General features: G+C 46.3%; 1 protein-coding gene across 2 annotated transcripts; it reads left to right on the top strand.

Annotated features, from left to right (window-relative positions):
• The first annotated feature begins 4,280 nt into the window (after positions 1-4,280).
• On the top strand, positions 4,281-16,255 carry LOC127468042 (T-cell surface glycoprotein CD4-like). 2 transcript variants are annotated; one of them, XM_051780809.1, is made up of 10 exons: positions 4,281-4,530; positions 10,399-10,530; positions 12,065-12,241; positions 12,325-12,468; positions 12,704-12,976; positions 13,427-13,789; positions 13,909-14,151; positions 14,240-14,358; positions 14,595-14,662; positions 15,860-16,255. In XM_051780809.1, the coding sequence occupies exons 2-10, from the start codon at positions 10,470-10,472 to the stop codon at positions 15,873-15,875; spliced, it is 1,464 nt and encodes a 487-aa protein (XP_051636769.1). In that variant the 5' UTR covers positions 4,281-4,530; positions 10,399-10,469; the 3' UTR covers positions 15,876-16,255. The 2 variants fall into 2 exon arrangements, with proteins under 2 accessions (XP_051636769.1, XP_051636770.1); XM_051780810.1 differs by lacking the exon at positions 4,281-4,530 and adding an exon at positions 7,788-8,044.
• Positions 16,256-17,690: the final 1,435 nt, after the last annotated feature.

Genomic DNA, 17,690 nt, shown 5'->3' with positions numbered 1-17,690 from the left:
CCCACACGCGCCGCGCATCGAGTACATCCATCCCTGGTGCCTATTGGGCTGCGCACTCCGTGACTCAGCTCCCCGAGGACCGCTTGGCACGCCCAGGTCCTTCCCTTCTTTGCCTTCAGCTGAGGAAGCTAAAGCAAAATTTCTCACAGTTATTGTAACCTGATGGCATCTGCCATTGAGTTGCAAGCCGCTTTAATGCTCCCAGCCCCAAGCTGCTTCCAGTGTGATATTCCAGAACCTCTGTGCTGATGAAACACCTCCATCAAAACAAATATTGTCACCAGCTTCTCCCCCTTCCTTTTGTCAAGGTCATTAATAGCGAGATAGATACAGTTTCTTAAAAACTTCCCCAGTTACCTCTCTCCTGCCTGTTGCGTTTCTGACACATCCTTAACATGGGATTGTTTTTGTTTAGGCTGGCTTTAACCCCTGTCACTTTCAGTGACACACTTTTGCAGTCGGTGGTTCCTGGACCATTCCTCTTTCCAGTGCCCTCTGAGTAGTCTCTGACTTCCCAGCACACCTGGCTAGTTTTGCTCCATCAGACTTCACATCTCCCACCTAAATACAGGGGACCCCTTGCTCATGAAGAACATCTCCGCATGTTTCCCGATTTTCCGCTGTGATCAGCAGATGAACCTTCATGATATCTGCTTAGAGAATCCTCTCTTCCCAATCAGGCTTCTGCAGAGAGACTCCTAGTGCCTGCAGGAGGTATCTCCCTCTGGCACAACCTAGGAGCCTTCCTCCCTTCCAAGCAACATAGCCGTGCTGGGGCAAATCACCAGGCCCCCTCACCAGAGGGCTGGTTGTTTCTAGCTCCCCATATCTAGTGTCAGAAATGCCCCTTGACAAGCTCACCAGGTGTCAACTATTCTGTTACAAAGAGACTGTTCCTGGCCTTTGAAGCTGCTGACAGTCAGGTGTCTGAAGACATGGTTGTTATGTTGTGTTCAAATCACTAATTTTCCAACACATCTGGGTATCCTCCACCCACCAGGCTTCACAAGCACACTCAGAGTCCTCACTCATGCACGGGGAGCTTGGTTTTAAGGAGATCATCTCTGGAGGTATCTTGGCTTTCCAGCAGAGCCAGTAAAAGGTCCCTCTCAACATCTGATTTCTGAAACCCTTTTCTCCCTTTTTCTCATTTCCCTGGAGAGATTTTGTGTCCCTTCAGACTGTGACCTTCACTCAGTATAGTCTGGGAGCATGTTCTCTCCGCTGAGAGGATCTGTTAATCGCCAGCTCTAGCTTGCAAAAATATTGCTGGTGGTGAGATTAGAGCAAAGAGAGAGAGTGCAGAGTGTCTCTGCAGGGGATAAAGCAGGGAAACATGACAGCCACAAATTTGTTGGGAGAGGGAGCAGTGTGCAGTGCTCAAGCTCTTCTCGCTGTGCCGCAGGGTCAGTGTGTGATGCTTGCTAAGCCCCACTTTCCCCACGGGTGCAATACAGCAACTGTCCCAGTGAGGTGAGAACCAGACTCACACGGAACTTAAAAATCAATTAAATATGTATGAGGAATATTACATTCAGAAGAGAGACTGGCTGGCTAATATTATTCATCCCTTCTGGATTCTGATGTTTAATTAATGCTTGCAAAGTGCTTTGAGAAGCTTGGATGAAAGCGATACAAACACGTCATCACACGCTGTGACCCTTGGTCCCAGAGGTACCTGTTTGCCACACAGCTGGAACAGCTCCAAGAGATGAATTCCCTCTTTGTGATGAGAGTGGGTCCATGTGGGGGCTAAGCCTGAAGCTTTATCACCTCAGACTCACAGCCTTACTTCTCCTTGTAACTCTGCAGCAAGTTCAAGTGCATTTTGCAAGCTTTACCCCTTTGGGGAATGCTATTTCTGGTAGATATTTGCAGTGACATAAACCAACTGTTTAAAAACAAGTCGGTGTTTTTGCATTACAGCATGCTGGGGAGACAAAATGCCAAACAGAATCTGCGCAAACTGAAGCACCAGCTCAATGCCCCAAGGCCCCAAGCACTGAGATGCCAAGGCCTTACCATCCCAACCTGAGTTTTTTCAACTCTTTTTTTCCCAGGACAGCCTCTCTCTGGCAGCTGGGGACCAGAAAGGATATTTCTGTTTGACGCATGTGAGAGAGTTTTGAAGATGCTGATGTGATACGTCAGGTAGTCACAGGACTTTTACAGGCTCTGGATGCTGGCAGAGTGAGTGCCCATCCCATCCCATCCTGTCCCATCCCGTCCCATAGCCTGTATCCCACACTGGGAAGTTCCTTTTCATGTGGGTGGCTCTTTCTCTGAGATGGGACATCATCTTTCTCCAGTGTCACAACCAATGGATCAGCTCTCGCACTCGAGGCCTAATCACTGTTGTTTCTTCCACACCTGGTGTCACATTGTGAACCTCAGTGCTGTGAATGGCTGAACCTGCTCCCCCTGAAACCTGACTGCATCTCACACCCCCATCCTCCATTCAAAGGGGAAAAGTCACTGCCAGGAGAAGAGTGGGTGGCACAGAGATGAAATCTCAGCCATGGCTGGGGCTCAGTGGGTTTCCGCTGTCTTGGCTGAGGCTGGGATTCAGAGAGAGAGAGAGACCAAATGTGGGTGGGAAACCACAAAAGCCCCCTCCTCCACCCTGCAGAGAAGGGAAACAGCTGAGATTCAGTAGCAATACAGGTTACCTAAGAGTAACCTTGTATTGGGTTTTCAGGGCAAAGTTTTGGTAGTGGAGGGGCTGCATAGCTGTCTTCTGTGAGACGTGAACAGGAGCTGGCCCCATGTCAGTCAGAGCCATGTCCAGACAGCCCCAAAACAGACCCACCACAGACCAAGGCTGAGGTCATCAGTGACGCTGGTGGCACCTCTGTGGTAGCATATTTAAAAAAAGGTAAAACCCAGTGTGCTGTAGCTGTGAAACACAGGAAGGAGAATACATGGGAGAAACAGCCCTGCAGACGCCAAGGTCAGTGAAGAAGGAGAGGGAGGAAATGCTCCAGGCACTGGAGTAGAGATTCCCCTGCAGCCCCTGGAAAAGACCCCCTGCAGCCCATGGAGGTCCACACTGGAGCACAGATCCACTTGCAGCCCCTGGGGAGTCTGCACTGGAGTAGGTTTTCTGGCAGGAGCTGTGGCCCATGGAGGACCCACACTGGAGCAGTCTGTTCCTGAAGGACAGCAGCCCAGGCAGAGGACCCACACTGGAGCAGTTAGAATCATCAAATCATAAAACATCCCAGGTTGGACAGGACCTTGAAAGATCATCTGGTCAGCCTTTTATGGGAAAGGGTTCCCAATCACACCTTGAAAGCCTCCAGCGATGGCAACTCTGCCACAACCCTGCAGAGGTTGTTCCAATGAATTATTGTTTTCACTGTAAAAAATGTCCTTTTAATATCAATATGAACATGAGGAACTGCAGTCCGTGGAAAGGATCCTCATCAGGGCACTTCTTGAAGGACCCCACAGTGGAGCAGGTGAACAGCATGGACAGGAAGGAGGAGCAGAGATGAAGTGCTATGAACTGATCACAACTCCCATGCCCTGTTCCCCCGTGACACTTCGGGGGAGGAATAAGGGACAGAAGAGTCAGGTGTGAAATTGAGCCTGGGGAGAAAAGGGGAAGGTTTTTTCAGTTTTGTTTTCATTTATCACTATCCTACTCTGTTTTTAATTGGTCACAAATTAAACTAGTCTTTCACCAAGTCAAATCTCTTTGTCCATGACAGTAGCTGGTGAAAGATCTCCCTGCCCTTATTCTGACTCAAGAGAGTTTTTTCATATCTTCTCCCCCTGCCTTCCTGAGGAGGGATGGGCTGCTGGCACACAGCCAAGGTAAAGCCACCGCTGCTATAACGAAAATATCCCAACGTCTTACCCCAAATCTCAGACATACTCCACAGACAGGTGCCCCCAACATATTGTCACGGATCCTCTCCTCCCCTGTTCCTATCCCTGTGCAACCTCTGGGGTCAGCTCCTCGGAGGTGCCTCCTCTAAGTGGTGATGCAGGAGACAGGCTGTGAACTGGAGCTCAGCCTGTCCTTACAGAGTATCGGTGGTGCAGGCTGGGGCCGGATCTGCTCAGCTGACATGTCAGTGTATGACATTTCTTTGTCAGTGGAGCAGAACCAGTTTCCAACCAGTTTCCAACTTCGTTTTTAAGTTTTGGCCCCGCCACGGCCTCCCATCTGCTGCCATATGGCCAATAGGCTCTCTCTGTTTTGCACACTCATTCTCCCCACCACTGCCATACATCATCTTCCGTTATGGTCTTCATTTCTGTTCACACCCAGTTGAAATCACATGCATTTGGAAAATCATCATCTACTTAGAGAAGCCAGCGGATGTCAGCAGAATCTGGACTGGCAGCAAGACCTTGCTGACGCTCCGGCTGGAGAGGAGGAGACATCAAGGCCAACATCTGTTGAGCTGTTTGCTGAACATTAACTTCGTTCTTCTTTTGTTTCAGCTGTAGCTGGGTAAGATCAATTACGGCAGGTGACAAACACAAGGAGACAGAAAAGCAGAAGCAAAGAGAAGAGAGGTAAGGAAACTATCTTTCGCTGAGAAAAGAGGCTAATCTGTTTTGGGGGGTTTTTTAATGTTATGAACTTTACTTTTTCACACAAATTGCTGTTTTGGCACAGATGGACTGGTTTTGCCCCACTCAAAGGTCTGCTGCAAAACCACCTTAAGCTTTTGACTTGATAATTCTTCTGGCTGTGTAAATTGTCCGAGGCCCTTCAGTTTTAACTAAAAATTGTTTGTCTCCCCACATTTTTCCCTGAAGGAGGGAAAACGAAGGGGAACTACAAAAAGCTCAGCCTGCCTCGGAGCCTGGGGATCTCATGGATCCTTTAAACCCATGTATAGGGAAATATGTTCTATATGAGGACCTATCACTGGTGACTGTATATCCCCAAGGGCTGATAATGCACTGGGGAGCAGCCCTCTACCAGCTGCCACTTGCTATCTCCTTCTTTGCGCACCCTCCAGGAAGGGGAACTTTATTTTAAAAAAAGCCTGGAAAAATAAGGAAATGACAGTTTCCAGCTAAGTAGGGATGTCTACTCGCATCTGTACGTGCTGAGACTGGAGGGGTCTGTTCTGCTTAATCCAGGCTGACTGGCTTACTGCCTGACACTGGCTGCCGATGCAGCCTGATCTACTAGCTCAGGGTTGAGTGAGCAGGATTTCTTGGAGAAAGAGGGATCCTTTCAATTTAAGGACAAGAGAAAAAAGACTTGCCTTCTCCTTCCGTGGGCTGCTGCACTGTTGAAGACAGGAGTTTCACATCTGGTTGAATTTTTCAACTTTCAGGCGGCGTATCCTTCATCAGCCATCTCAGATATTCCTCCACATGGTGCATTACAGTTGAGTTCAGGTTATTACTTAGTGTTCGCCACCATAAACCAAACAGTCCCTGGTGTGCATTAGAATCTTAGAATTACAGAATGGTTTGAGTTGGAAGGGACCTTTAAAGAACATCTAGTTCCAAAGTTCCCCTTGTTACAGGCAGGGACAATTTCCACTTGATCACATCTCTCAAAGCCCTGTCCAAACTGGCCTTCAACTCCTGCAGGGATAGAGCAGCCACAACTTCTCCGGGCAACCTGTTCCAGTGCCTTACCACCCTCTGAGTAAATAATTTCTTCTTAATACTTGATCTAAACCTACACTCTTTTAGTTTAAAACTGTTCCCCTTTCTCCTATCACTATCTGTCCATGTGAAAAGTCACTCTCCATCTTTTTTATAAGATGCCTGTAAGTATTGAAAAGGCTGCAGCGAGGTCTCCCTCACTTTTCCTTTATTCTCCCCCGTGTTTCACCAACATGGCTGCCAAAGCTGCCTGCACTGCGGCAGGGATTGCCTCATCTGAACTAAATCCATCCCATCCCCGCTCAGGGATCTCGAGTACCGAGGGGCAGCGTCTATCTGATCTCCCACAGCCTCATGCAAGGACCCTGTAAAAATTAAGGAGGGATGAAACCTGAACATCTTCCTAAGCACATACATGGCTTGGAAGGGGGATGGAGGGTCGGATTTCGGAGGACACCACAGTGCCTTGGCTACTCACAGCCTCAAGTGGCTTTAGAAAGGCAGGTCTTGGCTTCCCCCCTTCTTAAGCCATCAGAGGGGTTAGAGGTTGTAGGGAGCAGCCTGGGCTGCGGAGATGGAGACATTTCTCATGGCCTCCACGTGGTACCAGGCACATGGCCGGGTCAGGAGGACTTCATGGCTGAACGGAGCTCACTGCTGACACAGTGGCCTCAACACCCTGCCTTGTCCTGACAGGGAGACCTCTCTCTAGGAAGATCAGCTACTTTCACCTCTGTGATCCCATGGACACTGCACTGCCACCTCCCTCTCACAGCAGCTCCAACTGGAGGATGGCAGCTGCTCTTGGATGAGCAGCCAGAGGCGCGCAGGGGGAAAGGCAGGCAGAATTGGACAGTCTGGGGGGACAGTGGGGACTGTGAAATGTCCTTCACTGCTATCATCACTCTGCTCTCTGGTGGCTATTTTTGTTGCATTTGGTCTTTTATCTTGCCTGCTGCTCACCTGATGTTTCCTTTAATGATAATAAGTAATTTCAAAGAAATTACTACTCAGTCAAAGAACCAGATCACCTTTGCTTTAGATATTTAAACTGAGAAAAAGAGAGGTGAAGCCCTTTAACCCAGAGCCCCAGAGCCAAGCCCAACTGTTGTGCAGGGACAAGAGGCAGCTGTGTCCCTCAGCCCTCGCCTGGCAGCCACCGCAGGGGGAAATGCCGCAGCGGAAGCTGAGGTGTGGAGCCCTGGTGTGGAGGCCCCCCTACCCCAGCAGAGCGAGCTGCTGCCAGATCAAAAGCACAGCCACAGTCAAGAGTGAGAGAAGAAAACAAAACCACACTGCATGAAAGAGGCACAGGAACACTGAGAGGAGATAATCTTCTCTCCATCAGGAGTGGTTGCTGAGCTTTTTCTTTGTTGGTTTTTGTTTTTTTTTTAATTTAAGTTTCCTCCTGTGTCATGCCAGTGCCAGCCTGGGGTGGGGGGTCTCTGCAGCCATCACCCACCGTGGCTCGATGCTGGAAGGAGCAAGGGGCTGCCAGCCCTGCTCCCAAACAGATGTTCTCCAGGCCTGACTTTGTCTTGCAGGCATCATTCCCCACAGCAAGACCACTCACTACCTCAGCTCTCCTTTTCCTATCCCTCAGAGAGGCAGGGAACATTAAAATAAGTCAAGAAGGAAATTAAACCAGTTTAATAAGACAGAGAAGCTAAAATGAAATGGAAATCAATGTTCACTTGGGAGGGAGCCCTGCTCCTCCGTTGCTAGATGTGCTAATAAATCAAGTATGCCTGGACTGTTTCTGGCACAGAGGCCAGCTGGCATGAGATGGTCTGGGCTATTAAACTCACTTAACCTCCAAAATGAACTGGCCACATGCCAGCCACCTAATGGGAGAGGTCCCTGGCCCATGCTAACACCAAAATGCATCCCAGGAGTTGCTCAGGAGAGCGAGAGATGTCCTGGGCCAAAAATGTGTCAGGAAATGTACTGGCAGTTTAACAGGACTGATGAGTATGTTCCAGTGCCTGGGGACATTCTGTGACACCACAATTTATGAGCACCACCATAAGATACAGCTGGGCTGCCTGTAAGGAGGCTGTGGGTCTGCTACAGGCATCTGCTAATGAGAGCAGCTTGCTCAGTTAACACAGCAGAGCCTCACTCACCCAGATCTGTAAGCTGCAGAGTAGCACTGCCTGTGATCTGGCCTGGAGGGATACAGAAGGAGATAGAAAGACAGGGGGGAAATAGGAAGTGGCATGCATGAGAAGTAGAAATAAACAGGGAAAGAGGGAAAGTGTGTTAAAGAAATCCTAGCTGAAGGCTACCCATTTTCCCCACTGACTTGTAACATGTAGGTGGTAACATCGCACTGCAGACATCTGCCACGGAAATACAAAGATTAGTGCGAATAAAGCAGGACTGCAGAAGTTGTGAAACCACGAGAAGAAACAGAAGAACAAAGATGCATCAACCTGCATCTATCAAGACGCACAAGGTCAGCAGTTCATCAGTCCCACGGTGCTCTGGTTGCGTGGTTTTTCTCAAAAACCAGGTTGGAAAGAAGGCAAAGAACAAGCTGAAGCCATATGACAAGAAAATAGAGATTCCCAGTCAAAACAAAATGATGGGGTTTGACTTATCAATTTCATTAAGTTTTACCTGTTCCATTACCTTCAGCTTTTGTATAAAGTTTAATGACTTAAAATATTTGAAACCAGACACTGATCCTTTTAATTTGTAGGTATCACTTTAGAGTGGGGCTGACTTTTCCTGCTCATTCCAGAGGAACAGGTGATGTGAGTTTTCACAGCAGGGACAAGGTTTCTTTTGGCATCTCAGGAATGGATCTTACTCAAGGTCCTGTGCCAATTCTCAGTTATCGATGTTCCTTTGGAGTGAGATGCATACATATGCCTTGTTAGAGCCCCTTTCTTTATTCTGTAGCTTAGCCCAGCAAACTGCTTCATCACTGCTTCTGCATCTTGTTAGGAATGATCTCCAGTCATATGCACTGGCTCCTTTGTTTTACTATTTTTGCAAAAAACAGCTCATGCAAATATTCCCTGGGCTTTTTGTTTTGCATGAGACAAGGCACAAATCTCCTCTGACTGTGCCTTTTTGCCATCCATTTATCTTCTGATGGTGCACATCGCTGCTGTCTTGCTCTTGCACCTGTATCTTTCATATGTGCATGTGTGAACATCTGTCTAGATGTCAGACTGTCAGTCACACTGACCTGATCTCCATGTAAATGTAATGCTGATGTTTTCATCTATGCTTTGATAGTTTCACATGGTCTGATCATTTAAATTAATTTCAGTAATAAATTATCCTCTAATAGAATATATTATACTGAATATTGCACATCATACATATAAACACTGAATACAGTTATTCATGCATTTCTTTGAGTTCAATCCCATTATAACTTCAGCCTTCAGTCTGTCATGCTCTTGGCATGGGGAGTGCCTGCTTTCAGAAAAGAGAGGTCACCTCACTGGCTTGCTCACTCCCCAGAGCAGTTAACCTGTTCAGCTTCCTTTTTGTGATATATGCCTTGGTTGGAGAGCTCAGAAGTCTCCTTGCACCAGCAGCCATGGTCCCCTTCACCTTGTCAGCCTACCCAGCTGCAGCTCGTACCAGCACTTGGTCTCTGCTACAGTCAGATATTGCATCTAATTTGCTAATTCACCTTAACATGATGATTAACTCCCAGTTCCCACGCAGGTTTTGTTACCATCAATGCAACCTCATTCCTCCCTTCCCTCCACACTTTTTGTTGAATAGTCCATTGAAGAATCCAAGCAGGTCTTCCCCACATCAGACTTGCTGGTTATTGAGATTTTCAAGGTAAGGAATAAGTAGAAAAAAAGAAAAAGAATTGAAGAGAAACGTTAATAACAGCCTAAAGATGGTTGTAATAATAGAATCACAAAATCACACAGAAGTATTTAGATGGCAAGGGACATGAGGAGGTCTCCAGTGCAATCTCCTGCTCAGAGCGGAGTTGACTCTAAAACTACAATCTGTTGCTCGGGGCCTTGACAAGGAAACTTCTGAACATCTCTGAGGGTGGAGATTTCCTAGCATCCCTTGGCACCTATTCCATTGCTGAACAACCTTCCATGGGAAGAAAGTTTTCCTTATATCTGGTCAGCATTTCCCTGCTGCAACCTATGGCTGCTGTCTTTTGTTCTTCTCCTAGGCACATCCAAGAAGCATGTGGCTCATTCTTCTAAGTAATATCCTTTAGATAACAGGAGATTGAAATTACATCCCACCTTGGCTCCATTCTCCCTACCAAACCCAGCTTTCAATCTCTCCCTGTATGTCATGTGCTCCAACCTCTTCACCATCCCACTAGCCCTTCATTGGACTCTATACAGTTTGTTGGCATCCTTCTTGTACTGGGGACTCAAAACTGGAGCCTGTATCCTAGATGAGACCTCAGGTGTGCCAAATAGAGGGAAATAATTGCTTTACTCTACCTCCAGCAGAGTTGGCTGTGCTCTTGCTAATGCAGCCCCGTATGTGTTTAGCTTTAATCTCTGCAAGAGTGATGATAACCCACCATAGAGAAGTAAAAAAGCACAGAACTCTTGGCAGTATAAACAGCTGCAGCCTGATGAATGCCAGAAACCTAGGGATGAATAAAATGAAATGTTTATAACCAAACTCTAGGGGCACGCTGCAGATGGATTCTTTGCTGAAACACAGGGCTCTGCTGACTTTACCAATGAACCTCCACTTTGCTGCACTGAAGGATAGTGGGAGCAGACTAGAAACATGGGGCCCATCCACTGAGGTCTGAAAATCAACCATGATTTACAGAGCGTTTGGGTCTTCCAGGGTAACCTCCCTTGGCAGTGACAGCATTTCCAGCCCTGCAGTCCACAGCCGGAAGAAACATTCCCACAGCGATGGAGTCATGCAGCACAGGGGTGAACTGCATGCTTGCTGTCTTCCTGGTTCTGCATCTGGGTGAGTCCTTGGCTCAGCAACCTCTCATGGTTCTTACAGTCTTTTCACAAGCCTCACAACATTTGGGGTGTTTCTAGGCTCCTCCCCGTGTTATATTGCCATATAACATACCTCACACAGTTTAGCTTTGGGACTCAGGTTGTTCCCAGCCCATCTGTTGAGCCTGCCAGCCAAAACCAGGAGGCATCACCAGGTTCAGGGAGCTGCCCTGTATAGATGCAGGAGTGGGGTTCCTCTAAGAACCAGGATACACACTGAGTACTGAATGGAAAACACTACCCTCCATCTGTCTGGGCAAAAACGTGTTTCTCACATGTAATCCTACCAGCTTGTTTAGTTTTCTGCTGATGTTATAATGTTTGATGGACTTTTTGGTGCTTATTTTCCTGGAAAGGAAGGACACTGAACAAGGCCAAGCCTGCATTTCTCAGATACTCAGCTTTTGATTCCTCTGGTTGCAGAGGAAAGATTGGAAATCTCTTCTGCACCCTAGAACCAAATGAAAAGCAAAAGATACCAACTCTTGTTAAATAGCATTTCTAATTTCACAGTTTAAGACAAAATCAGAAGCTTCTGTAGTCCAATGTGCAATTATCAAAAATCTGTATTGTTGCAGTTTACCTCTTGGAAGAATGTAACTTTTGGAAAACCATACATTAAACTCATGTAAACTTTTTATTTTACATTTTTGTGGCTCCCTAGTACTAGGGTCACCTGGAGGATCTGCAGGTTAAGCATCTCTGAGATGAGATGCTTACCAGCAGTGAGGCAGGAGACCACAACCCCTTATTCCCAATCTTACCTTTGGAAAGTCCATCTCCTTCTTGTGGTCTCCTGCAGAAACCCTCTTTACAGTGAAGGAAAGGAAGCAATTCTCCCAAGAAACAACTAATGTTTCTTCAACCTTATATGTCCTATTTCTTCTACTGTCACATAGGCCTCACAGGATTCCGACATTAGGCCAGCCTTTGTTGTTTCTTTTTTACTTTATCACTTAATTTTCCTCAGTTTTCAGTCTTTTTCCATGCAAAAAAATGAAAGAAGGGGTGAGCAAATTTGTCAGTGCTGTGTCAAGTCTTGACTGGGGAAGAGGAGGACTGACATATGCTGTGAAGGAGGTCTGACATATGCTGTCCTGCCTTTGCTACCAGCAGAACAACTAAGTCTTGTCCAGTGGAAAAAGATTGTCTCAGTAAAACTGTTGACATTTCAAAATTGTGAATGATGGTCAGTCCACCACAACTACTGGCATTTTCCCTTTTTCTGAATATATGTGAAAGAGAATAGCCGTTAGCCAGGTAAGGAGCCTAGAGTGGATGGGAGGGAAGCTATGGAGCTGAAAACAAAAGAGATTAATTGATCGATCGATTGATGAGATAAAGGAGTAAAACGTTCAGAAATTGAGGACAATCTTCCCAGTGTCTGTGAAAGGGAGAAGAAATATCTACATCTTTCTGGAGGGATGGGAAGTGTTCACTGAGACACCTTTCAGAAAGTGAATGTATGCCTGTTTTTGGTGGGTATTGACTTTCAGGTCTGATCTCCAGTATGGCTCAGCAAATTGAACAACAGATTGGGATCGCAGGACAGGAGGTGACCCTGCCCTGCAGAGGCATTCCTTCTGACTCCAGCTTATCCCCTCACACAGTTGTGACCTGGATGTACTCCGATACTGTTATATGGCGTATGGAAAATAATAACCACTGGAGAAGTAAGGCTTCCAATTCATCACCCCGTTTTCCCAGATATGGCTGAGAAACCTCTTCCCTCCTAACCAAGCCTATTTTTTAAAAGGACCAGGTGCCGTTAGTGACCAATTTCAAGTCACGAGCACAAATAAAGAGCTGAAGGTGCGGAACCTTGTGCTCTCCAACGCTGGCATTTACACCTGTAAATATGGCTCTAACAAAGCCCGTACCTCACTGCATGTCTTCAAGTGTGAGTGATTAGAGGGCTTTTATCCACAAGGGGGGAGGGGGCCATAGAGCTCAGGGAAAAACCTCTGTGGGGATTCTTTATCCAGCTTCTATTTCTTCTGGCTTGGGCTATCATAGTTCATTTATCTTCCATCTCCAGGGTGCAAAGATTTCATATTCTCTTTGCTGTGACACTTGTGTCCCTCTCTCACAAGAAGAGGAGTTGTCTTACTGGCTGAACTTTTTTCTTTTTACAGTGACAGTGTCTTTGGATGGGCACTTTCTGCAAAATGAAGTCCCTGAGCTGACTTTAATGCACAATTCACCTGATCCTAAACCTGCTCTCAGCATCACATTGTTTAACAGTAACAATAACATAGTAACACCAGAAACAGAAAACAAATCCCCTGAAAAACACATATTGAATTTGAAGAAACTGGAAGCTACGGACAGCGGGACCTGGGTGTGTAATGTCCATTCAGACTCTTCGCTGATTAATCAGAACATCTCCTTTGTTGTGAAGGTATTAGGTATGTGACAACAAAAATGCAACTTGCACAGGCTTGGGAACCAGTGTTCCCTCCAGCTCATGAGCTGAGCTTTTACTTTCCAGCATCCCAAGTGCTGGTGCTCCAGTGTTGATTTCCCAGGGCTTCCAACAGTGCAGCTTAGGGATCACTTTACTGCCTGAGCTATGTTCCACACTTGTGCCCATTTTCCTCTCCAGGCACAGTGAGGAGAAGGTTCTCCTCTCCTTGAGATCTCTTCTTCTTAGTACTGGTGTGTTTGGGAGCTTTAGCTCTTTCTACCATCTTATTTTCAGACACTAACTGTTTAAGCTTCCTGGGGGATGTTGTGGCTTTTCTCCAAGTTCTCTTTCAACTGAGCACAGCATGCCTCTCTCTAGATCAAAGGTAAACAGGGAGAAGCGTAACCATGGCTTTTCCTGCCTCTGTATTCCTCATCTCCTCTGAATTCAGGTTTTCAGAATCCAGATATGGAAAGAAAGTATGCAACTGCTGACAGCACTGTCATCTTGTCATGGCATCTGAACTTCCAGAAGATAAAATGGAATAAAGGTTTCACAGGACAAGTGAACTGGAAACAACAGGAAAGTGCAAAAGCTCATGAACTGCTTGATTTCAACGTCACAGCACTAGGAGAGCAGCACGAGACCAGAAAAAGCAGCCACCTTCTGTTTGAGATACCTGAAAGAACACCTAAAACTACCATACAAGTGAAACTCCCCAAAGTCCATTTCAACCATTCTGGGCAGTACCAGTGCCAGTTGGCATACAAAGGAAGACACGTGCAGAGCAACATAGAGCTGGTTGTGATGAAAGGTGAGAGGAAGAGAAGTAGGTCAATAGATGAGAAGCTGCAGAAACCTGGAAGCCACAAGAGCACAGGGGGACCCATCTTCCCATTCTCTCACTCACATGTTGTTTTCTTGCCTTTACAGTCTCAGCTAACCCTGTTGGGCCACTCTCCAGAGGGGTCAAGATGACCCTGATCTGTGAGGTCTCTGGTCCACTCCCACCCAAAGCCCACTTGCGCTGGGAACGTGTGAACGGGACTCAGATGGACATCAAGAACTCAAAGCAGCATGAAGTAAAGTTGGAGGTGAACATCAGTGCTGCAGGGCTGTGGAGCTGTCACCTCATAGAAGACAATGACAGAAAGATCAGCCTTCATTACCACGTGGGTATGGAAATTAGCATCACATCCCTGCCTCAACCCTAAAGCTTTAAAATTCTCTGGTTTTGCCTTTAAATATTTTTCTTCCTCCACAGAGGAAGCTCCTGTTTGGATTAACTATGTGGTAACTGGAGCAAGTATTGGAGGCAGTGTACTGGTATTTGCCCTTGTGTGTCTGTGCATCATCAGTGGTATAAGCTGGCAGCGGAGAAGGGTGAGTGCCCTGGTCCATGTGAAAGTTGAAGAGACTACTGTCTCTCCAAACTAGAGGAGTTAGATTTCCTGTCTGGGCATGGGGTAGAACAGATAAAGGGTCAATCCTTAGACTCAAAGCAAATGGTTAGAGGTGGGCAGTCTGCAGATTTCAGATGGCACTTTATTACCACTTAAGAGGAAAGCATTTGAAGCATAAAAATATCCAATTGTTCTTTATCCCTTCTCTCCTGGCAGCAACGGGCAAAAAGGATGGCACAAGCAAGACAATACTTGCTGGAAAACAAGACGTGTCAGTGTCAACAGTAAGTGGCAATGAGGGCACCCAGAATGGGCAAATAGTGTTTTCAAGACAGAGTAGCCTGATGGTTGAGTGAAATTGAGCTTGAGCCTCCTTGGTGAAGCAACACAGCTGCATTTCAGCATTTTCAGTTCTTACTGATGTAAAATCCTACCTAAGATTTATGAGATATGTTTAATGAACTTCCTGTTATATCCCAAACCCATGGCAGCACCGTGCTGGGAAACTTTTGAGCAGAGAGGTTTCACTTGAATTTTCTTCCTGTTGAGAGATGTTAACCAAAACCAAGCAGGTGCTCCAAAGTCCTTTGATAGGTTCCACAGTGAATCTGGCATCTGGAGGTGGAAAGGACACAACCAAACACAAGGATGAAACACAAATTTTAAAACCCCATGATGTCCATAATGTAATTCCATCTCTGCTAGTGCAGTGCTGGACTGCAGTCGGTGAAAATTGCCAATAACCTTCCAGGAGTAATGAAAGAGAAGAAAAAATCATGGAACACTGTGATTCCTACCCTTTCCTAAAGGCATTGGGTGATGTGAAATACACCATCATGTCCTGACCCTTTTCATCAGAGCAAGGATTTCTCAGCAGAGAAGGAGCCCTCTTAAAGACCTTCCAGGTCTTTAAGCTTATATGGTATCAGGCATCAGAAGCAGGTGTTGGAAACACTGACAGCCATTCTGTCACTGGAAGAGGAGAGCTAAGGACAGTAGAAATGATTGCATGAACAAGTTCAATTAATGTATGGGTACATCACTGGACTTCTGCTTATTTGACACTGGCAAACTGATAGTTTCATCTGATTTTTTTCACTGTCACTGAGAATTCAGTGAAAATGTCTATTGGCAAATACCACATCACACCTGGGATGTACATGTGGTGAAGGGTATAATACGTCAAAGAATTCACCTTGTTTTCACCTACCTTTTATCAAGGTTAAAAAAAATCCCCATAAAAAGAGGACAAAGCCCATAGAGATACATCAAAACCCAGATAAATCTGTGCAGTACAAGTGCTGATACAGTTGTTCTTTAACTCTCTTTGCCAAGCAAGCAGCTCAGTGTAACCGAAACCTAAATTGCAGCCATGTGAATGCTCAAGTAACTGTCTGCATCCTCAGCTACAGAGGCAGGCAGGCATTCTCTATGCAAAAAAAAGTGGGGGGTAGAACTAACATAATAGTTTTCTCTTGCAGCTGGCTAAAAAAGTAATATTGCAGCACTGAAGTCAGAAGGACTGATGAAGCCTCTGCCTGTACTGAAACACCTGGCAGCCCATAGTGCTCCATGAATCCATCTCTCTTTCTCCTGTTTTAATGTAATTCTTTATTCCTCCATCATTCTCCCAGTCTAATGCCATGAAGGGATGCAATCTGGCTAGAAGCCAATGGACAGGACAAGAAACCTTGAAGGGTTACGACTGATCCACAGTTGTATAATGAGAGACACTGAATAGAAGAGATACATATATACAGATATATAATATGCTTGTATTTTGTTCATGCACTTAATTTGACCTTCTCGTGGAACCAATTTTATGTGCTTCTTTTATCTGCCTGAGCGACAATAAATTACTTTGGGCTTGGGAGTTATTTTTTGCAAGCTGGACTACATTTTTTCTGAGGCACTCTTGTCTGGTTCAAATTCACATTTTTCCTGCTAGGATGTGGAATGCTGATTCTCACTATCTTCCACCTCCCTGGCGGTCACGAGCCTTCCTTAATGCAACAGCTCTCTGCTCTATCTGAAACCTGTCCATACTCATTTGCCTTTCCCGGACAGCCTGAGCCCTACACTATCCCACATATCCATCCCTGAGCTTGTAGCTTTCGCCTCTCCCACCACAAACCAACAAACAAGTGAAAACAGCACAAGCAGTGGGATAATTAAGAATTAGTTTTATTGGGAGGGTGGTTCAGCACACCAGTAGCTTCTGGAAGTCAGAGCCTGAAGAAATTTTGAATATTGATCGGGAAGGTAGGTTTGGAATGAGGGTGAGAAAGTAATTTCCTAGGAGAACAAACCAGCCTTGGACTGAGTAATCCCACAGAGTACAGAGAACAGATGCTTCTGAGAAAGACACTGGAAATGCCTTCTCACCAAAATGACCCTGTTTTTGTTCAAAGAGATGAGAAGAGGGAGTGAAAAGCCCAGGAAATTTAAGATGGAACTAAAAGCATGTTGCAGAGATGACAGAACGTCCTGAAAGAAAAAATGCTGTTCAAATATATACACAGAAGTCTTGTGTTTATAGAAGTTATTCTACTGTCTGCTAGTGGCAGGTCAAAAAGGCCTTGAGGTCCTACAGATGTCACTGGCCGCAGTCCAGGTTTGTTCATCTGTGCTGGGCTTATCTGGGGAGAGGCGCAGAGAGGCACTGGGCTATGGGAAGGGTTTCTCGTGGCAAAGACTTCCCCGTGGGATGCTCAGTGCTGGAGGAGTGGCAGTCACACCAGCATCATGCTGTTACTGAGAAGAAGCAGGTGGCAACAACAGCAGAGACAACATCTGTGAGTCGGGGGAAATCTTCCTCCCCACAACCCCATTTCTGCCCTGGAGTGGAGATGCAGCCCCAGACAGCTGTGGCAGCAGGTGTGGGCCAACACTGGTGTCATGCCGGCTCCTCCACCATCATCTTCACACAAACAGGAGTGATGAAGGCCCACGCTAGTGCCATTTTCTTTCTCATAGCTTGTGCTTATGTGCACAAGACTATGTTAATTTTGGAAAAGCTCTGGTCCATATCCTGGTGCATGCAGTTGCTCCTCCTACTGCTGTCCCCCTCGCTGAACTGCCAGCATACCTTAGGAGCCAGTTGCAGCCCATCAATCTGCTAAACAAGGCATCATCATGGCTTAAGGACAGGCCCATTTGGGGAGCTGTATAAGGGAAAATCAGCGCAGCGTCAGTGGTGGTCAATATAATGGTCATGACAAACTGCTTGGCATAGTCCCCTCAACAAAAAACAACCTCTGTTCCTGCAGTCCAGATCCTTCGCCTTAAATAACTGCTCAAGTACCCAAGCCA

Source organism: Manacus candei, unplaced genomic scaffold (assembly GCF_025592945.1).
Source record: "Manacus candei isolate 608988 ecotype Guabito, Panama unplaced genomic scaffold, ASM2559294v1 h1tg000014l, whole genome shotgun sequence".
Lineage (NCBI taxonomy): Eukaryota > Metazoa > Chordata > Aves > Passeriformes > Pipridae > Manacus > Manacus candei.
Note: the sequence above shows the minus strand (reverse complement) of the source record. Positions and strands in the feature narration are given on the sequence as shown.

Excerpts from the sequence above, each read along its gene's own strand:
- LOC127468042 (XM_051780809.1), top strand. The coding sequence starts at position 10,470 with ATGGAGTCATGCAGCACAGGGGTGAACTGCATGCTTGCTGTCTTCCTG. Across the intron at positions 12,977-13,426 it reads CTTTGTTGTGAAGGTATTAG|GTTTTCAGAATCCAGATATG; the intron begins GTATGTGACAAC and ends CTCTGAATTCAG. Across the intron at positions 13,790-13,908 it reads AGAGCTGGTTGTGATGAAAG|TCTCAGCTAACCCTGTTGGG; the intron begins GTGAGAGGAAGA and ends TTGCCTTTACAG.